Source organism: Paramisgurnus dabryanus, chromosome 3, assembly GCF_030506205.2.
Source record: "Paramisgurnus dabryanus chromosome 3, PD_genome_1.1, whole genome shotgun sequence".
NCBI classification, from domain to species: Eukaryota; Metazoa; Chordata; class Actinopteri; order Cypriniformes; family Cobitidae; genus Paramisgurnus; species Paramisgurnus dabryanus.
In genome coordinates, this window is record NC_133339.1 from 37,595,485 (window position 1) to 37,615,028 (window position 19,544).

A 19,544-nucleotide genomic window follows, 5' to 3' on the forward strand; every position below is an offset into this window, starting at 1 on the left:
ACAAACACACAGATTGGAGGCAACAGTTTACTTCCTGGGATTGGTGATGTAGACAAGACCGTCATTATCTCAATTCCTCCCGCTTTGGAATCACAGCCTGTAAATTAACTCCTGTTAGCATTGCACTGTGAGTGAATCTTTCAAACATGGTAAGGAGCGTCACATTTCTGATTGACTTTAGAGGTATTCAGGCCAATCACAACGTACAGATTAGCCAGCCTGATCTACTGAGAATTCATACATATTTTATGAGTTGGCTAATTCGTATGTATTCATACAAAGTTAACCGTGCAAAAACATACGATTTTCATGAAAAAAACAACAACAAACTGAACCCCTAACCCCCCGCACCTAACTTCACAGGGGTCAAGGCAAATCGTACCAAAACTTATGAATTAATACGAACCAGCCAACTCCTATAATATGTAAAAATTCTCATGAGTTAGCGTTGGATTAGCTGGCCAATTAGGGACACAGTGCTTTTCAGATCGATGAGTTTTGTACAAAATCAAAGCGTTTGAGGAGGGCAGGATATCTGGAACTACAAAAATTTACAGTATATATAAAATAATGGGTCTTTAATAACATTGTTTTAGCAATGAAATAGGTCCTATTTAAATGGAATTAAACGTTGTTTGGCCAAAAGTAGGCATTTCTCAATCTAAAGTGAAAGTAAGAATAACAACCGTGAGTTCACAAGTGCCCTCTTGATACTTTATTTGAACCAATTATTATTGCATCATCATTATTATATGTAATTTTAAATGTCATAGCTCACTTAGGTCTATTTTATTACCAGAAAACATCAAAGTACTTAAAGGATTAGTCCAAAATCCAGATAATTTACTCACCACCATGTCATCCAAAACGTTGATGTCTTTCTTTGTTCAGTTGGGAAGAAATTATGTTTTTTGAGGAAAACATTCCAGGATTTTTCTCATTTTAATGGACTTTAATAGAACCCAACACTTAACTCAACACTTTCAAAGGACTCTAAACGATCCCAAACGAGGCATAAGGGTCTTATCTAGCAAAACGATTGTCATTTTTGACAAGAAAAATAAAAAATATGCACTTTTAAACCACAACTTCTCATCTATCACTGGTCCTGAAAAGCGCCAGCGCGACCTTTCAGGATTTTTTGTTGTTGAAGAAAATGGGCTAATCCTTTAATTATTAAATACCAAAATAACTGTTAGGGACAGTCCGAGATTAGTTAAAACATTTCAAAATAATGTGATTTCAGTTTCACATTCATATATTTTATCATTGAGGATTTATTAAAAAGCGTAAAATTTTTGCCTCGTCTTGTTCTTGCGAACCCATCTCGTGTCTCGTCACACTCCTAGATATTATTTTTGTCTTGTACATCTGCACTTACAACTAGGGTGGGCAGTGGAGTGGCCAGGATTTTGTCCATGGTGGCCCTTGCCTCGCCACAGCTTTTATGTTGTTTTTATAGTTTTTTTGTCATTACGATATTTATTTATTGTTATTTATTTTGTCCATGGCTACAATTTTCTAAATGGATGAAATATAACCACACATAATGCTGCTCCACTGTATAATCTAAATGCTTTCATCATGCCTTTTTTCTCCATTGTACAGTTTATTATGTTAATATCATGCATTTTCTCGCTTTTTATCTTTGTGCATTCCTGATACTTTTTACATGTCACTTGTGCTATAATGATCACCAGCTACACTCTAAAAAAACAAACGGTGCTATATAGCACCAAAACAATTGCTTTGGATCGTAACGAAAGAAGAACCATTTTAGTGCCATATAGCACCGGTGAAGAACCAGTGAAGCACCAGTGAAGCACCAGTGAAGCACCAGTGAAGCACCAGTGTAGAACCATATAGGGGCCATATAGCACCACATATGGTTCTACATAGCACTATATGGTTCTACACAGGTGCTTCACTGGTGCTTCACTGGTTCTTCACCGGTGCTATATGGCACTAAAAATGGTTCTTCTATCGTTACGATCCAAAGCAACTGTTTTGGTGCTATATAGCACCGTTTGTTTTTATATACACACACACATATATATATATATATATATATATATATATATACACTCTAAAAAAACAAACGGTGCTATATAGCACCAAAACAATTGCTTTGGATCGTAACGATAGAAGAACCATTTTAGTGCCATATAGCACCGGTGAAGAACCAGTGAAGCACCAGTGAAGCACCAGTGAAGCACCAGTGTAGAACCATATAGGGGCCATATAGCACCACATATGGTTCTACATAGCACTATATGGTTCTACACAGGTGCTTCACAGGTGCTTCACTGGTGCTTCACTGGTTCTTCACCGGTGCTATATGGCACTAAAAATGGTTCTTCTATCGTTACGATCCAAAGCAACTGTTTTGGTGCTATATAGCACCGTTTGTTTTTTAGAGTGTATACATACATATATATACATATATATCTATATATCTATATATCTATATATCTATATATCTATATATATATATATATATATATATATATATATATATATATATATATATATAGCTGGTGATCATTATAGCTCAAGTAGTATAGCTCACCTATACTACCGTGGTATAAGTGGAATAATTGACTCACAATTCATTAAATAATGCACACCTCTGTTGTAACACATACCACCTTAGGTGTGCATTATTTTCGAATAATTACGTTTTTCCTTACATATATTATAGCTATGCACTTCTGGTTAGATGCATTCCAATGGTCCTGTATTTGTGCAGTGGACAATGGTAATAAAATTGAATAAAATCTTATCTAAAATACGAGATTGACAGCTTTGATTACTACAAACTGTTGGTTTATGAAAAGAGATGATTCTACTTTTGTGTTTGACAGAAAAATAACAGCCTGAGCGTGAATAATGGCAGATTTTTCATTTTCTATCTGAACTATTCCTTTCAGCAACAGTGCGCCCATTGAATGTAAATAGTGAAGTGGCAGCTGAGGATTCTTCAGTGATTAGGCTGGTGATTTCTTTAATAGCTGTTCAGGGTGACACGGTGTTCATTTGCTCTGTAGATATTCAGATAGCGTTGTCAGTCTCTACTGACTAAGAGGCAATCACGATTTGTTTATGTTCCACATCTTTATTTGTGCTCTGCTGGCCAAAGACAGGAAATTTAATGCTGCCGCTGCATGCAAATGTGTGTTTAAATGACGAGACGTGCATTTTTACTTTCTCTCTCGACAGCTACGATGGTGAGAATGGGCCCTCTCCTGGCCGCAGCCCTATGGATTCGCAGGCGAGTCCTGGTCTGGTGCTCCATCCCTCCTTCCCACAGAGTCAGAGGAGGGAATCTTTCCTGTACCGTTCAGACTCAGACTACGAAATGTCCCCCAAGACCATGTCTCGAAACTCCTCCATCAACAGCGAGGGGTACGTCATCTCACCTTCGCACACTTTCACGTATTGTGACGTATTTTCGAGTCAAACAGAAAATAACACAATGGAAATAGTGAGCGTGGTTTATGTATTCAACTTTAAATTGATTGGATATAGAAAAGTAGGCTTCTTATTCAGAAATACTGACAGTTGGAGAGGGCGGGGTTAACGGATGCTCTAGCTGAGATCATCAGGGAAGGATTGCCACAAAGGCGCAGAAAACCCACATATGTCAATTTTTTATAATGCACGCTGCAATATTTTATTTAAAAATAAGAATTGTCAGTTTTGATTTCTTGGGGACTGTAAAATAAGTTTTTATCCCCAAATCACACAACTACTAAATCCCTCTTTACCCGTGTTCCTATAATACTGTTAAGCTCCCATAAATGCCCTCAAAACGCAGCAGTGACCGCCACGATTGCCGCCTAAGGATAATGGCTATAAAAAAGGTTTGATGTTCTGCTAAATCTATTTTCTCCCACCTAGGGCTGATTTATTGCCTCACGTTTCCGAATGTCTAAACATTTTATAATAAAGTGTTACACTGCTGTCAAAGAAGATAAAAGTAGTATGTTTTTTAATCCCTACCCTTTTGTCTCTACTTTCTGCAGTCACGCTGAAGACCTTATCGTCACCCCCTTTGCTCAGGTAAACCCCTCTGTTGCGTCTGGCAAACATTGTATAATGAGTGCTAATTGCTTGTCATGACTTGCAGAGGTGGAGTTGACTGACGTTCTGATGTTCATCTGCTCTCTCTCTCTCTCTTCCTCCTCCTTTCCTCCTCCTCGACACAGGTGTTGGCTAGTCTAAGAACTGTCAGAAGCAACTTCACCATTCTCGCCAATGTCACGACTCCCACCAACAAGTCAGTTCACTTTAATGCAACTGTTTGCTGTGTCCTCATGACCATTTCTAGGTTTTGCATTCACAGAGAATGCTTACGTTGTATTCAGAGTATTGCTGTGAAGAATTAATTAAAATAGTGAACAATGTAAATTCACAAACACATTTAATTCCTAAAAGGTGGGAATTTTTGGGGTTTTGTATAGCACTAATAATATTTTTATACCCAAAATACACTTTTAAAGGGGACATATCATAAAAATCTGACTTTTTCATGTTTAATAATTGGATCCCCAGTGCTTCTATCAACCTAGAAAATGTGAAAAAGATCAACCCAGTAACTTAGTTTTGGTAAACCATTCTCTGCAAGTATGTGAAAATAAGTCATTGAAATTTGGCTCCCCTTGTGATGTCAGAAGGGGATAATACTTAATCTGCATTATCCAACCATGACACTGGCATTAAGTGCAAAGATCAACTCATTTGCATTTTAAAGGACACGCCCAAAACAGCATTTTTGCTCACACCTACAAAGTGGCAGATTTAACATGTTATAATAAATTATCTATATGGTATTTTGAGCTAGAACTTCACATATGTACTCTGGGGACACCAAAGATTTTTTTTACATTTTAAAAGTCTTGTGAAATGTCCCCTTTAAAAATACAGGTGCTTTTAAGCGAAAAAAAAAACGTTGTGTATGTTTTGATCCCCGATCTAAATCTGATCTTTAACAAAAGTCCTTCACAAAAATGCAGTTATCTTACCTTTTTGCTCAAAATTTCATATTTTTTAAAGAAACCATATTTGAGAGGTGATAAAAAGAGAACAAATGAAGATTGGATTAAACTTTTTTTTGAAAGCAGAGGGTCTGTTCTTTAATTTGATATATTGTTTATATATTTATAGAAGAAAACTTTCTGGAGGGCATTAAACTTATGTGAACAACATAAAAAAAATTTTGCCACCGGCTTTCAACTTAAAAAAAAAAAATGCTAGCGTGAAAAGAGTTAAGAGTGTATCTTCAAAAACATGTTTGGACTCTTAGATTTTCATTAAGACATTGTTTTATGAAGTAAAATGTATAAAACAGTCTGTTCAACACAATGTAAATAACACCTAAAACAAGATCCACACGTCCACACCAAATGTATACATTGAGAATAATTTTATTATTAAATTAACATTAATCTTATGTCATAGGTACGGAGCCCCTAAGGGGACATAGAGCAAAAATTAAATAAAGTTTAGTTTCATGTGCTCACGTGAAACTTTCATGTGCAGATTTTTTTTTAAGTTTAGACTTGCGCGCACCATAGTTTCAGGTGAGAACGCGATAGTTTCACGTGCTCGCGCGATAGCTTCACGTGAGCACGCGAAACTAAACTTAAAAAAAAAAAATCTGCACATGAAAGTTTCACGTGAGCACATAAAACTAAACTATAGATTTTTTTTACTCCAATGTCACCTTAGGGGCTCGGTACATAGGCATAAGTTGAATAGCGTTTTTAAAAAGTATTTTACCAAAGTAGATTTTTTCAACTATCTGTTCTTTATCATAATGTTTTTCCAAGGAAAACTTTTACTTCACTACATGTCAATTTTTACTGAATTACAATAAAAATATTGTACTTACTTTAACTAACATGAGTGGAAGTAAAAAATTACTAGATTTTTTATGTTATTAATAATTTTAAGTAACAAATAAAACTTATTTGAAGACACTTATCATGTAATTTAGTGGAGAAATAAAGAATGATAGCCTATTACACACTTACATTTACACGCGTTTATCCAAAGCAACTTACAGTGCATTACAAGGTACACATTTTTTATCCGTATGTGCGTTCCTGTGGATTTGAGCCCTCTGAGCTGCTACTGCAATGCTCTACCACTGAGCTTTAGGAGCATATTATGCTTTAAAATGTAGTTTTCAAAAGAGAAATACTCTGCACAAGTACATATAACTGAATAATGTACTTAAGTGCAGTAATAATTGTTCAAATTCTGTATGTAAACATAAACACTGATTCAGTTTAAAAGAAGTGGAGCCCTCAGTGATGCTCCCATGCTGATCAGTTTAACACCAGAAGAGGGCGACCGTCAGCACTACTGCTGATGTAATTGTCTTTTTGTCCACAGGAGGTCGCCAGTGACAAGCCAACCCACCGTTCCCCCAGCAACGCTCTCAGGTATGTTTACTGTACTGTACTATATCTCAGTCACTGGTGAGCTCTATCTCCCACACTACCGCTCTCCCACACACTGTCTCTCACATCTATGCACACACTTCCTGTTAAAGGCACTGTTGCCAGTAAAAAAAGCATTACAGCAATAGTGGAGCCATATGGACTTCAGGGACTGAATGCTTAACAGATTTTTAAGCAGCCAAAAACAGCCATCAGCACCTAGTTTGCATAAGAAAAAGTGAATACCGACTGGATTGCAAAAGGTTTTTTTTCAGCTCTGTGTTGAAATAAAATATTTGGCAAACAGAAAATTCAGAAGCTTGAAATGTGCATGCCGTCTGCTCATTGGCATAGTGTCACACGTTTTAATGATCTATAGATGTTGGACCATATGTTTACATTTTAGATCCAGATTGTCTGACGACCACAGCAGAAGATTGCGTGGTCTCCCATCCAGATGTTCCCACCTCTTGCATGATTTATATACAGTAGTAGTTCTCACAGTTATATGGAAGTTGTCATTATTGAATGAATTTGCTTCATTCTCACACTTTGAATAAGTATCACGTGTCACATTTCATTACACTGTTTGAAATCCATGTCATATCATCTTATTTATGTCAAGTAGGTAATTGTGGATTAAGAAAATATGATTATTTATTCTTGCAAGGGGAAATCCATTAATTATGAGGCATTTGATCTCTCGGCATGACGCTCTTGAAATATTCATACTCATAAGTTTCTCTGTCAAGACATCACTCAGGGCTTTCTTGTCTTTCTGCCCATGAACCACATCCCCACTGTTCACAATGAAAGGTGCCATTGCACCCCATAGTGCGTGTTAGATCAGGTGAATATGATGATGCTGTCGTGATGAGGTGTTGATGGCTTTTTTTATCTCGTGTAGATGAGACATACCAGCAGCTGGCCGTGGAGACTCTGGAGGAACTGGATTGGTGTTTGGACCAGCTGGAGACCATTCAGACTCACCGCTCTGTTAGCGAGATGGCCTCCAACAAGGTGTTTCTCAAATCATTAACTGTTGAATCTGTGCTGCCTGATTCATTTTCAGTAGGCACTTTACTCTGTTTACAACAGATCTTTTATCTTCCTAAGCAAGCACATGTGCTTTACTTTTCGGATAGCCTATGAGACATCCTTTTCTGAAGGAAAGTTTCTAAAAAGTTGGTCACAATTATGGGAAACTACAATCACTTGCAATTTGTTCATTTGCTGATTTATACTTCTGTGTTACCTTCACGTAGCTATGTGTAGCATGACGCGTATCTCTTCAAAAATGTAGCGATGTGTCAATTCTATGTGGACCCCCCCTCCTCATAGGTAAATAAAATCGAATTTAATCAAACGCATTTGCGATGGTAAAAACAAAAAACACTTTTTAACAACTCAAGCAACAAGTAACTGTCTATTTATTGCAATCACTGCTGATACGTCTCCAACAACGTACACGACAAGCTACTGTTAGCGCAGTTTACTCATACTGTAGTACTGTAGATACTTGATACTGTAGGTTACACCAGTAACATCCCAGTGGACAATGCCTAGTCTGCATGTGTAATGGTATAGTATATAGGGAAAGTTGCAACCAACCTCAATTTCAAAACGCAGTGGGAAGCTACGGTAGCAGCTGTCAAGTCTTCGTCTGAGGTAAAGGTCTTAATGGGTCCACTTAGATCCAAAAACCCAAATCCGACCCTAGCGGGTCTAAAAGTTTAATTTGTACCTCGGGTATACTATTAATGAACTACCTTGCGTGTGTGCTTCAAATCCTTTTCCAACCTCCCTCTGTTTGCCAAGAAAGCTTGGGACATTGTGTTGGTGGCGGTAGGTTAATTTGGGTCCATTTGGGTTTAAAATAATTGCCACTTGTTGGGTCAGATTCAGGTCAGACTCCGGTCTAATTTTATCGGGTTTGTCTTGGGTTGGGTCTTTCTTTTAGATTTGGGTCCAGTCGGGTTTAAAATAATTGCCACTTGGTTGGGTCAGATGCAGGTCAGACTACGGTCTAATTTTATCGGGTTTGTCTTGGGTTGGGTCTTTCTTTTAGATTTGGGTCCAGTCGGGATTAAAATAATTGCCACTTGTTGGGTCAGATGCAGGTCAGATGCAGGTCTAATTTTATCGGGTTTGTCTTGGGTTGGGTCTTTCTTTTAGATTTGGGTCCAGTCGGGTTTAAAATAATTGCCTCTTGGTTGGGTCAGATGCAGGTCTAATTTTATCGGGTTTGTCTTGGGTTGGGTCTTTCTTTTAGATTTGGGTCCAGTCGGGTTTAAAATAATTGCCACTTGTTGTGTCAGATGCAGGTCAGACTACGGTCTAATTTTATCGGGTTTGTCTTGGGTTGGGTCTTTCTTTTAGATTTGGGTCCAGTCGGGTTTAAAATAATTGCCACTTGTTGTGTCAGATGCAGGTCAGACTACGGTCTAATTTTATCGGGTTTGTCTTGGGTTGGGTCTTTCTTTTAGATTTGGGTCCAGTCGGGTTTAAAATAATTGCCACTTGGTTGGGTCAGATGCAGGTCAGACTCTGGTCTAAATTTATCGGGTTTGTCTTGGGTTGGTTTTTTTTTTAGATTTAGGTCCAGTCGAGTTTAAAATAATTGCCTCTTGGTTGGGTCAGATGTAGGTCAGACTCTGGTCTAATTTTATGGGGGTTTGTCTTAGGCTGGGTCTTTCTTTTAGATTTGGGTCCAGTCGGATTTAAAATAATTGCCACTTGGTTGGGTCAGATGCAGGTCAGACTACGGTCTAATTTTATCGGGTTTGTCTTGGGTTGGGTCTTTTTTTTAGATTTAGGTCAGTCAGATTTAAAATAATTGCCACTTGTTGGGTCAGATGCAGGTCAGATGCAGGTCTAATTTAATCGGGTTTGTCTTAGGCTGGGTCTTTCTTTTAGATTTGGGTCCAGTCGGGTTTAAAATAATTGCCACTTGGTTGGGTCAGATGCAGGCCAGACTCCGGTCTAATTTTATCGGGTTTGTCTTAGGCTGGGTCTTTCTTTTAGATTTGGGTCCAGTCGGGTTTAAAATAATTGCCACTTGGTTGGGTCAGATGCAGGTCAGAATACGGTCTAATTTAATTGGGTTTGTCTTGGGTTGGGGCTTTCTTCTAGATTTGGGTCCAGTCGGATTTAAAATAATTGCCTTTTGGTTGGGTCAGCTGCAGGTAAGACTCCGGTCTAATATATCGGGTTTGTCTTGGGTTTGGTCTTTCTTTTAGATTTGGGTCCAGTCGGGTTTAAAATAATTGCCACTTGTTGTGTCAGATGCATGTCAGACTACGGTCTAATTTCTTTTATGCATGTCGTGTTTGGGTATAAAGTGATTCCGGTACATTTCTTAGGACTCGAGAAGACCTCTAGCCTGAGGCAACGTAGGGACTAAACAAGCTCTGAAAAACAGTTTGTCCATTTAGGGCAACTGTAGAAACATGATGGCAGCTTCGATGTAAGCGGACCCGCAGTGTATAAAGATAAAAACAGCTCATTAATAAGTAATTATGTAATAAGTTTATTTCCAAAGAATGCATGTGCTAATAAGTATCTGCCAAAGTCAAAAATGTCTTCAGTGACCACTTATATTTCATACTAAAATGCATATGTTAGGGTGACCACATGTGCCATTTCTCCCAGACGTGTCCTGATTTCAGGTGCGTCTTCTGGAAATTGTGTTTGTCGACCCCATATGTCGTCGAGGTTCTAATATTTCAGTTGATAAAATGTTAAAAATAAATATATATTTATTTCTCCAAAGACATACAGTCATTGTAGTGTCATTATTACCTTGAAATGTAACAGTTGCTTTTCTGAAATAGAACCTGAAATAATAAACCTCGATGACGTATGACCAACGCGACCTCCAGAGGACGCACCAGAAATCCTGGCCAGAATGCAACTGGGAAAAAATGGCACGTATAGTAACCCTAGCATATGACCACAATGCATTTATAATGCAAATGCTAGAGACATAAATTTGCTATACTTTATCCCAAGCCAGACGGATGTTTCTTGCACTTTATATGCCCTAACACTCTGAAGTAGCAAGCGATGTATTCAGTTGTAAATAGATCAGCTCCTTGTATATATTTTTAAAGACCTTTTCCTCATAACTCTAACACAAGTAGTTACAGGAGACACATGTCTCTACCAGCAGTGTCTCACTTGAGCATCCTAAATGGATCTTAATATGAGATGTAAACAGGGCCTCTATCGTAGTGTCAAATAAAAACTTATATTAACATACATACTATATAATAAATAAAAAGAGGTTTAGAGATTCGCCATTGTGTGTGATTATCATGCATGCAAGGCTACGTCTACAGTAAATAATTTGCTGTAGTTATGCAGGGGTTTGCCAGTAACTTACTTTAAAAAAAAAAAAATGTTGGCAACATTTTGTTCAAAGTTAAATACATATTAAACATGAACAAGTCTTTGCCTTTACAGAATAAAACTAAAATAACAGCCTCATGCAAAGCATTCTGGGTACCAGAAATCCTCATCAACCTTTTTCTGTTTTTCCTTCAGATCTTGGTACCCAGAATGCTTTGGATGAGGCTGTTATTTTATAGGCTTATTCTGTAAAAATAAAGACTTGTTAATGTTTCATGTTCATTTAACTTTAAACAAACTGTTGCCAGTAAATAACTTACATTTAATTTTACAGTAAGTTACTGGAAAACAGCTGCCAGTAATACTGTCATTTCTACAGATATGTTTAACAAGTTTGTCAAGTGAAATTTCAAAGTATATTTTATCACCTTGAATGCAACATCACTTGTGTACATCTCTGAATGTCATATACACGCTGCACTGCTACAGGAGGTGTAGAAAGAGGACGGATTGGAAAGGATAGTGTTTGTGGATGAGGAAATAAAGCAGGGAGGGGGGTTGCAGTTTGGTCCTGATGCTGGTGTTTCTGCTGTAACCTTCGTTGCTATCGAGCTGCAGCAAGGTCTAGCGTGCTGGTTTAACCATTGGCTCTTCACTGTGGCCATAAAGCATGTGATTTAGACACTAGCCAATGAAAAATCGGTTGCTGTCTTGGAAAGCTTCTCTTTTTAAAGAGACGGTGCGTTTTTTTATCCTGCAAGCAAATATTGTTGATGTGTAATTTCTTTATGGTGGTTACCATACGCATGTGATGCTTAATAACAAGTGTCTTTTAAAGGACTTATTTCTCTGGTGACACAGACAGGCAGTGCTTGCACTCACACATGCACAGATTAGTGTGCCTGCACCAATCCTATATTCCCTCCCCTCCTTTTCCCTGTTAAACAGATACACATATACAAACCCAGACGGTTCTCCATTTTTCCACACTCATACATGCTGCCTGCTGCACATGCGCACTCAGAGCGTGCATACATGCACACACACCCAAGCACGCGCCTCCTGCCACAGCGGCTGATTAGCTTGCGAGATTTGTCTACAGCATCCAGGGAGACGGAGCACAAGGCAACGCATCAGCCGAGTCTGTGTGTGGATTACACGGTAGAAGACAGCTGCACCGCGCTGACGGGACTAGCATTGTGTTAGATGGACTGTGCGCTCTGAACACAACTCGTTGGGAACGCTGGGCCCCGGTCCTGGAGCTCTGCGGTGGGGGAGGGGTGTCGACGCAGGGATACGGAGAAAAGAGGATGTTTTTCCAGACCACCGCTCTTTTGTAATTTGACTTTTGCCTGCAGGCCCTCTCTCTTTCGCATTTCTGTCTCTCCCTCCCTTATACTGCCGTCCATCATTTCCTCCTGCTGTTGCCTGTCTGATTGTTGTTGTTGTTGTCCTGTCATCCCTCAGTCTCTGTCACATGCTTTTCTTGTGTTAGCCGTCCATCTTTCCTCTGGTGTTTTCTCTGTCCTCATTCCCACTGCATCCTCTCTGTGCCCTTCAGACGGCCCCCTCGCTCCGTCTCTCCATCTTTGTCTCGCTGCTTTCTCCCCCTCCAGCTGGATTGGGGTCCGCTCTACTCAGCTGCTGGGATGAGATGTAGTCCCTTCGGCCTGTGGATTTGGGCGGCTCCTGGCGGGCCGTTCACGGGGGACACTACGTGGTTTTCAGGAGGGCCTGGTTCTGGTACCACTTGCTGCATGTAGAGAGACAGCTGTCGCGAGCGCTTGACGCTGGACTTTCGCCCCAGCTTGCTCCCCTCCTCTCGGGGGCAGCCGTCACTCTGGAGCGTCCCGGCCTGATAGGCTGCGGCCTATCTGCCCACGCCCTGACTACGCCCACATGTCGCTGGGGTGCCCGCCGCGCTTCTGCCCCCGTGCACTTCTGCGCCTCTTGCCTCTGCCAACGGCCCGGGCCGTCCGTCACTTTCAGCATGGGCGTGGTGGAGGCCATTGACCCGTCACCCTCTTCTTGCCCCTCACCTGTGCCCGGACGCTACCGGCTGGCCCACTCCTCCAGCTACAGCCCACTGCAGGGGAGGAGAGGGTCAGAGCTGGAGCTTGGGGCAGCCGCAGATGAAGAGCTGGATGGGGGTGGTCAAGCCACCGAACGTCGGACCCCCTTCATGGATCTGTTCTGTGAGACCTGCTCCAAACCCTGGCTCATTGGCTGGTGGGATCAGGTAGGGCGCCCATAAACAGAAAAGTGTCACTGAATTGTTATTACCAGAAATAGAAAGGTTTGCTTCACATGATGATACTGGATAAAAATGTGTAAGCGGGACAGAAAAAAAAGTTTTGGGGTGAATGAGCCGTAATACTTTTGGATAAGATTAGATGCGTTGTGAGACGGGGAAGATCTGTATATTGAACCAGCCTTTCTAATTCTTATATCTCGAAGTGTAATTTTCAACCTGCGCTTTTAATTTGATCACTGTGTCACTTTGAGAGACAGAAAGAAAATGGCTGCTGCTGTAGCACTTGGTTTATGTTGTTTTGGTGCTGAAAGTTGCATTTAACATGGAACCTAAACAGTGTGCTTGTATCAAAGGACGCCTCCAATTCACTATTTCCCCTTCCCTTACACCTGACTATAAACAGTTTACACCTGGCCACTGCTTGGTAGGGTAGGACCAGCTCTCTGTTGCAAAGTATCCCACTAGACGTATATGCTGTTGTATGAGATGTTTGACATTGATATGTGTTAATATGTGACAGTGTCAGTTTGTGTCCAGTTTGTGTTTTTAACTCAATTAAGCCAAAGATGTGGAATAAGATACTTTTTGTGGTTTCACTCTCAGAAAAAAGGTACAAAAGTTGTCCTTTTAAAAAAGTCCTAATATATACCATTTAGGTAAAAATATGTAAAATATTGAGGTACCAATATGCACCTTTTATGTACAAAATTGTACTTTTTGCCACCCCAACAGGTGTGTACATTTGGTTATACTTTTGGATAACTGTTAAATGATATACAGTACTGTGCAAAAGTCTTAAGCCACCATGCTAGAGTTACATTAGTTGTTTTTGCATTGTTATAGTGATCATATATAATTGTTTCTAAGTCTCTTTAATAAAATACATCCAGAAAATACAGGAAATGTGTATGTGGTATTAAAAACAGTATAAAAGTATAAGCTGAAGTGTCGTTTTTAGGGTAAACTCCCCTTCAACTTGAGCAACAGCAGGAAACTGCAGGATCTCTTTAACCTAAATAAAATTAAATCCTAATTTCTTATTTTAAAGTAATTAGTCTTTTTACTTCATTCTGCTCAAACATGCTCAAGATGTGTTTAGTGCCAAAAGAGGTCACACTAAACACAGACGATGCCTAAAGAAAACTTTTAGTCTTTATTTTTTTGTACATGTTTCCTGTATTCCTGTTTGTTTCTTAATCAAATAGGTTGAAAAATAAAGATGGATGGACATTAAAACTTCTAAAACAACAAGTCTGGTGGTGGTGGCCTAAGACTTTTGCAGAGTAGGGGAGAACGGGGCACAACCTAATGCTTTTTGGTTTTGGTTCAATTATTCAAAAAATATTGATGATTAATTATATTTTTAAACAAGCAACACACAGATCTCTGCTACAAATGAACATTTGAAGTTTGTTACTACTTGCCATTCTTGGACAATTACACCAAACGTGACAGAAGTGCAAACGTTACAACTTACCCCATAGGTGGGGTTCATTGTAACAGGCAGGGGGTTAGTTGTAACACTTGCTAAAAATTAAGTTTGCAGGCAAATATTTCAATACTATTTTGTCTATTTACTTGAAGTGGATATTGTTTATATATCTGTCTATAATAGACAGGTATCCACACTGTATTCATTCATCCAGCACTTTTCTAACAATAGTTCGAATAAATACAAATGTCTAAATATGTGACAATTGTGACAAAACATTTTTTTTATATTTGACCCAGTCTGTAATAACCAAACTACAGTTTCAAAATCAAATTCTGAGATAATGAAAATCAAAGTCTGATTTTAGCCGTTCATTTCATCATGATTTCAATCTTTGACGTGACCTTAATCAATCAATATTAAAGATATGAACAAAAATAAATTTGACACACGATTTTTTATAAGATAAATCATTCTTGTGTAGCCAATTTAAAACAACGGCAAGAATTACACAAGCATTAGTGGTTTTCATATCGTAAGTGCTGAGGGGTTAGTTGTAACACAGCGTTACAATTATCCCCGCTGTGTCAAAATATTTTCAAGCCCACCAAAAAAGTTGCTAAGAGCTGCAGATATATTTCAAAACGATGCTATGTTTAAGTCAACAAGACACTGATTAATATGACATAACACATAACATTGGTTTTGGTATCTTACACACCCAACTTAGAAACTGAAAAAAAAAACATATGATGAAAAAATTTACTTTCATGCAACCAAAACACTCGTTCATCATTGACTCTATGGAAAAACATTATACATTTCCAATTATTTGCTGGAGATTGTCTTTTGGCAACGTGAAAAAAATACTAGAAAAACAAAACACTCAACCTTGTGCAACAATGTAAACCGTCCGTGTTACAACTAACCCCGCGTTAGTTTTTGCCCCGTGCACCCCTACTGTATGTTGCTTAATGGATCTATGGACTTTGCTCTATTAAAATGCAATAATAACAAAACAAAAAACGTTTTAACAAAATAAGGTTTAGCATAATAAAACCAAAACACACCCCAATTCATCATTATATGACATCATTTATAAATCTAATATTAAACACTGCAATCTATTACAATTATTACTATATACAATTATGCATAGAATATTAAATATTAATGAATTAAATGTAAATAAATTTGACACGACTGGCAGTTTTGATGGACACGTCCTCCTAGCCCAGTCATAGTAAATAAAGGAAACTGATAGTATCATGGTCTCCTAGTAACACATATTTGTATTAATTTGGTCTGAATTTTTTTCCCACATGGACCGGTAGCAGCCTGGTCCTCCAGAGGATACATGCTCCAAACAGTTGGCACTGAGTGTTTTAATAATGACTCAGCACAGTATGGACAGAGATTTGGTACAGTGTGTAATTCGTGTTTGCACAGGGGAGAAAAATTATGTAAATGAAGCTTCATATAAACTCATGACTGTGTGAGGTAGGCAGACGTACCTCAATGGTTCCTTAGTGGTATATTTACGCTTTTACAGCATGCACCAAAAAAATTGTCATCATTTACTCACCCTCGTGTTGTTACAAAGTGTATACATTTCTTTGTTTTGCTGAACAAAAAGGATGATTTTTTTTTTTATGAAGCAGGAAACAGAAGCACCATTGACTTCCATTGTGGAAACAAATACTGTGGAAGTCAATGGTGCTCAAAAACGGTTTGGTTACAAAATATCTTCCTTTGTGTTCAGCAGAACAAAGAACTGAATACAGGTTTGTAACAACATGAAGATAAGTAAATAATTGACAGAATTTTATTTTTGGGTGAACTATCGCTTTAAAGTCACACTTAACATGGGCTGTTTTTCCCATCATAGGGTAGCTCTGTCAAACTTGTGCATGTACCTCAGTGGTATTGCATTAGGTCATGGGTTCGGTCCCAGGAACATACACAATAATAAAATGTATACCTTGTAATGCACTATAAGTTGCTTTGGATAAAAGCGTTTACCAAATGCATAAATGTAAATGTTTTTCCTATACGCTAGATTATGTCTGCATGTCTGAATTGTGGTAGTCCTGGATGATTTGACAACAACCTGATGCATGATTTGCATATACCTGTGTGCTACATATACACATGAGAAAATGAATAGCAGACAATGAAAAATACAAATGCAAGCTATGGAAAATAATGACTATAAAGATGTGAATAAGGAGAGAAAGCGGTGGAAAGAAGGAGAGACAAAGCAGGCGTTCATAGATAAATAAAGACAGAATGGAGGAGAGATAGAGAGTGATACAGAGAGTGTTGACCTTGGAGGAGGTCACAGACAGACACCTGCCTACTCTCTCAGATTGGCACCCAACCCATCGCCTCGCTCCCATCGTGCTGCAGAAGGGACCGTGAGGAGGCAGTTGCTAAGGAAACCTGCTGGTTTCCATGGAGATTGTAACGTGTGAAGGACCAGTCAGTGGGACAGACCAGGGGTCTTGCCAGAGTCGTGCTGCGTTATTTGTGTTATATGCTGAAGTTGCACAATTTTATTCCTTCGAGGCAAATATGTGGTGTATTAAAATAACTAGTGTTTTTATTTAAAAGGTATTGCTTCTCCTTTTCATTAAAGCGGTGATTTGACGAGATTTTGAGGAGAGATATCCACAGTATGGATTTTTTACCCAATGGCTATCGCTTAAATAGATTTTAATTAAAGACAGGCCTTTACTTTAAATCACACACTGTTACACATACAGGCCTTAGGTTTCCGGAAAGCAATTTTGTGTTTAAAAAAAACATCTAATAGCCGTCCAAACAGCCCAGATGTCTAGGCAAAATTTGGGCTGTTAGTGAACATCTTGTTAGCCGCAAAATAAATGAAATAAAATAAATAAATAAATGTAACCTAAATGACTTTGCTTACATGATCATACATCTCACAAGTTATTTTGGCAAAAACATGTAACCAAATTCAAGTTTATTTTGGCTAGAAGCGGGTTACTCGTAGCCGGACTATATCGGGTCTATAATTAACCTAGAATGTAAAATGATGTATTGCATGTTAGTGTATATAGTAAATAATTTTAACAGTATGTATGTAAGTTTTACAAGAATATATGAAGAATTTGGTTCCAAAACGCAATAAATCCATTTTGACAATTTTCGGTAAAAACGTGTTTTCTATACCAAGAAAGTGACAAGATGAAAACCACTATTTTCTGTTACAAACTTTCACAAAGCATCTTTATGTTATAAAAAAATAAAACATTCAAATCCATAACTTGATTTTCAAAGATTTATTATAAAAACAAATTCTTTTTTCCACAAAATGCAAGTTTTTTTTCAAAATTCTATAAATCTATTCAATCAATGTATAAATCTGCATTTATTTTTGCCATTTTATATTAATTTAATTGAACAGTTGTACACACTGATTAAAAAAATAAACATTAATGGCATTAACCAAAACACTTACTTTGTCATATTAAGAACACTGTCATTGCTGCGGTTATACTTGACGTCGTCGCTTAACATTTTTCACAGCGATCACCTGTGATTCTCGTTGACTATGAGTAAAATTATGGAAAGTTTTTCATAATATCCCCTGGGGTCAATGTTTTAGCATGAGAGAAGCTAGATGCTGTCGAGAGAACAAGCGATCGTCTCCCGAGTGCATCTCGCTTAAATTATTAGATGTTGATGGCTTACGTTTCATTCCAGTCACAGAAAACCACAGGTTTATCAATGCTATTAAAGTATTATTTCGTTTTTGTTTGTTTCTTGATCACAAAGTACAAAGTAGATGTGGAAAACTAGGACTCTGTGTACTCAACGCGTCGCCATTGTTTGTTTACATTGCGTGGAATGGTGCGCTGTAATTTGTGGAGCGGATTTATTGCATTCTGTAGAAAAGGAGGAGTGACGTTTATTGCGTTTTGGGAAAAAGATGACAGAATAACACGCCGGATATTGGATTTTGCGTAAAATTAAGAATTTACTTTTAAATACTGACCTGATATAGTACTGATTTTGGCAGTAACTAATTTTTTTCAAAAATGGCGTTTATTGCGTTTTGGAACCAAACTCTTCATATATTCATCAAGCCACCAGGTGATAACGTATCACATTGGTCAGTTTTTCACAAACGTTAAAATGTTTTTCTATCCACTTTGTATTAACAAAAACACTTATTCTCCTTATCCTTGTCTATTTCCATCTTGATCTCTAGTTCAAGAGGATGTTAAACAGGGAACTGTCTCATCTATCTGAGACGAGTCGCTCGGGGAATCAGGTGTCTGAATACATCTCCACTACTTTCCTAGGTAAGTGAAAAAACTCGCACATCTCAGCCTTGTTTCTATTTTTTGAATGGCAAAGCCTCAGTTCCAGCTTCCTGATTTAGAAATGTGCCTTCATCTGTTGATGTTTCCTATTGTCTTCAAGACAAGCAGAACGAGGTGGACATCCCGTCCCCTACACAGCGGGAGCGAGACAAACCGATGTCCCACATCAGTGGCGTCAAGAAGCTCACGCACAGCTCCAGCCTAACAAGTGCAGCCCTGCCACGCTTCGGGGTCAAGACCGAGCAGGAGGACGCGTTGGCCAGGGTACAGGCTCTCATTCTATTGGGCTAAATTATTTGAAATCTGGCCTGTAGGACGCCTGTGTTCCTGTAGCTCAGTTATAGAGCACAAGGTTGTGGGTTCGATCCCAGGGAACACACATAATGCTAAAAATGTACACCTTGTATTGCACTGCAAGTCGCTTTGGATAAAAGCGTCTGCCAAATGCGTAAATGCAAAACGTATACATTTGACCAAAGCATGCACCGGTGTAAAAAAAACTTTCAAACACATGCAAATTAAGTATTCCCAACACCACCATTTGTGTCAGAAACATTGGTTTGTGAAATGGGTTTGTTTTGATTGAATTTACGGTTTCTTTACAGGAGCTGAATGACTTAAACAAGTGGGGCCTTAATATCTTCCGTGTGGCAGAGTTTTCCAATAGCAGACCTCTGAGTTGCATCATGTTTGCAATTTTCCAGGTATGT

At 38.6% G+C, this 19,544-nt stretch overlaps 1 protein-coding gene across 2 annotated transcripts in view; it reads left to right on the top strand.

The window, feature by feature from the left end:
- The window catches only part of pde4a (phosphodiesterase 4A, cAMP-specific), a 78,415-nt gene that overhangs the window by 49,425 nt on the left and 9,446 nt on the right, over positions 1-19,544 (top strand). The window contains exons 2-9 of one of the 2 annotated variants that reach the window (XM_065253241.2): positions 3,220-3,405; positions 4,026-4,062; positions 4,209-4,279; positions 6,400-6,449; positions 7,354-7,466; positions 18,720-18,813; positions 18,935-19,098; positions 19,440-19,538. In XM_065253241.2, the coding sequence (XP_065109313.1) occupies positions 3,220-3,405; positions 4,026-4,062; positions 4,209-4,279; positions 6,400-6,449; positions 7,354-7,466; positions 18,720-18,813; positions 18,935-19,098; positions 19,440-19,538 (814 nt within the window). Of the gene's footprint in view, positions 1-3,219; positions 3,406-4,025; positions 4,063-4,208; positions 4,280-6,399; positions 6,450-7,353; positions 7,467-11,034; positions 13,036-18,719; positions 18,814-18,934; positions 19,099-19,439; positions 19,539-19,544 lie in introns of those variants that run through there. The other variant, XM_065253331.2, reaches the window with a different exon arrangement.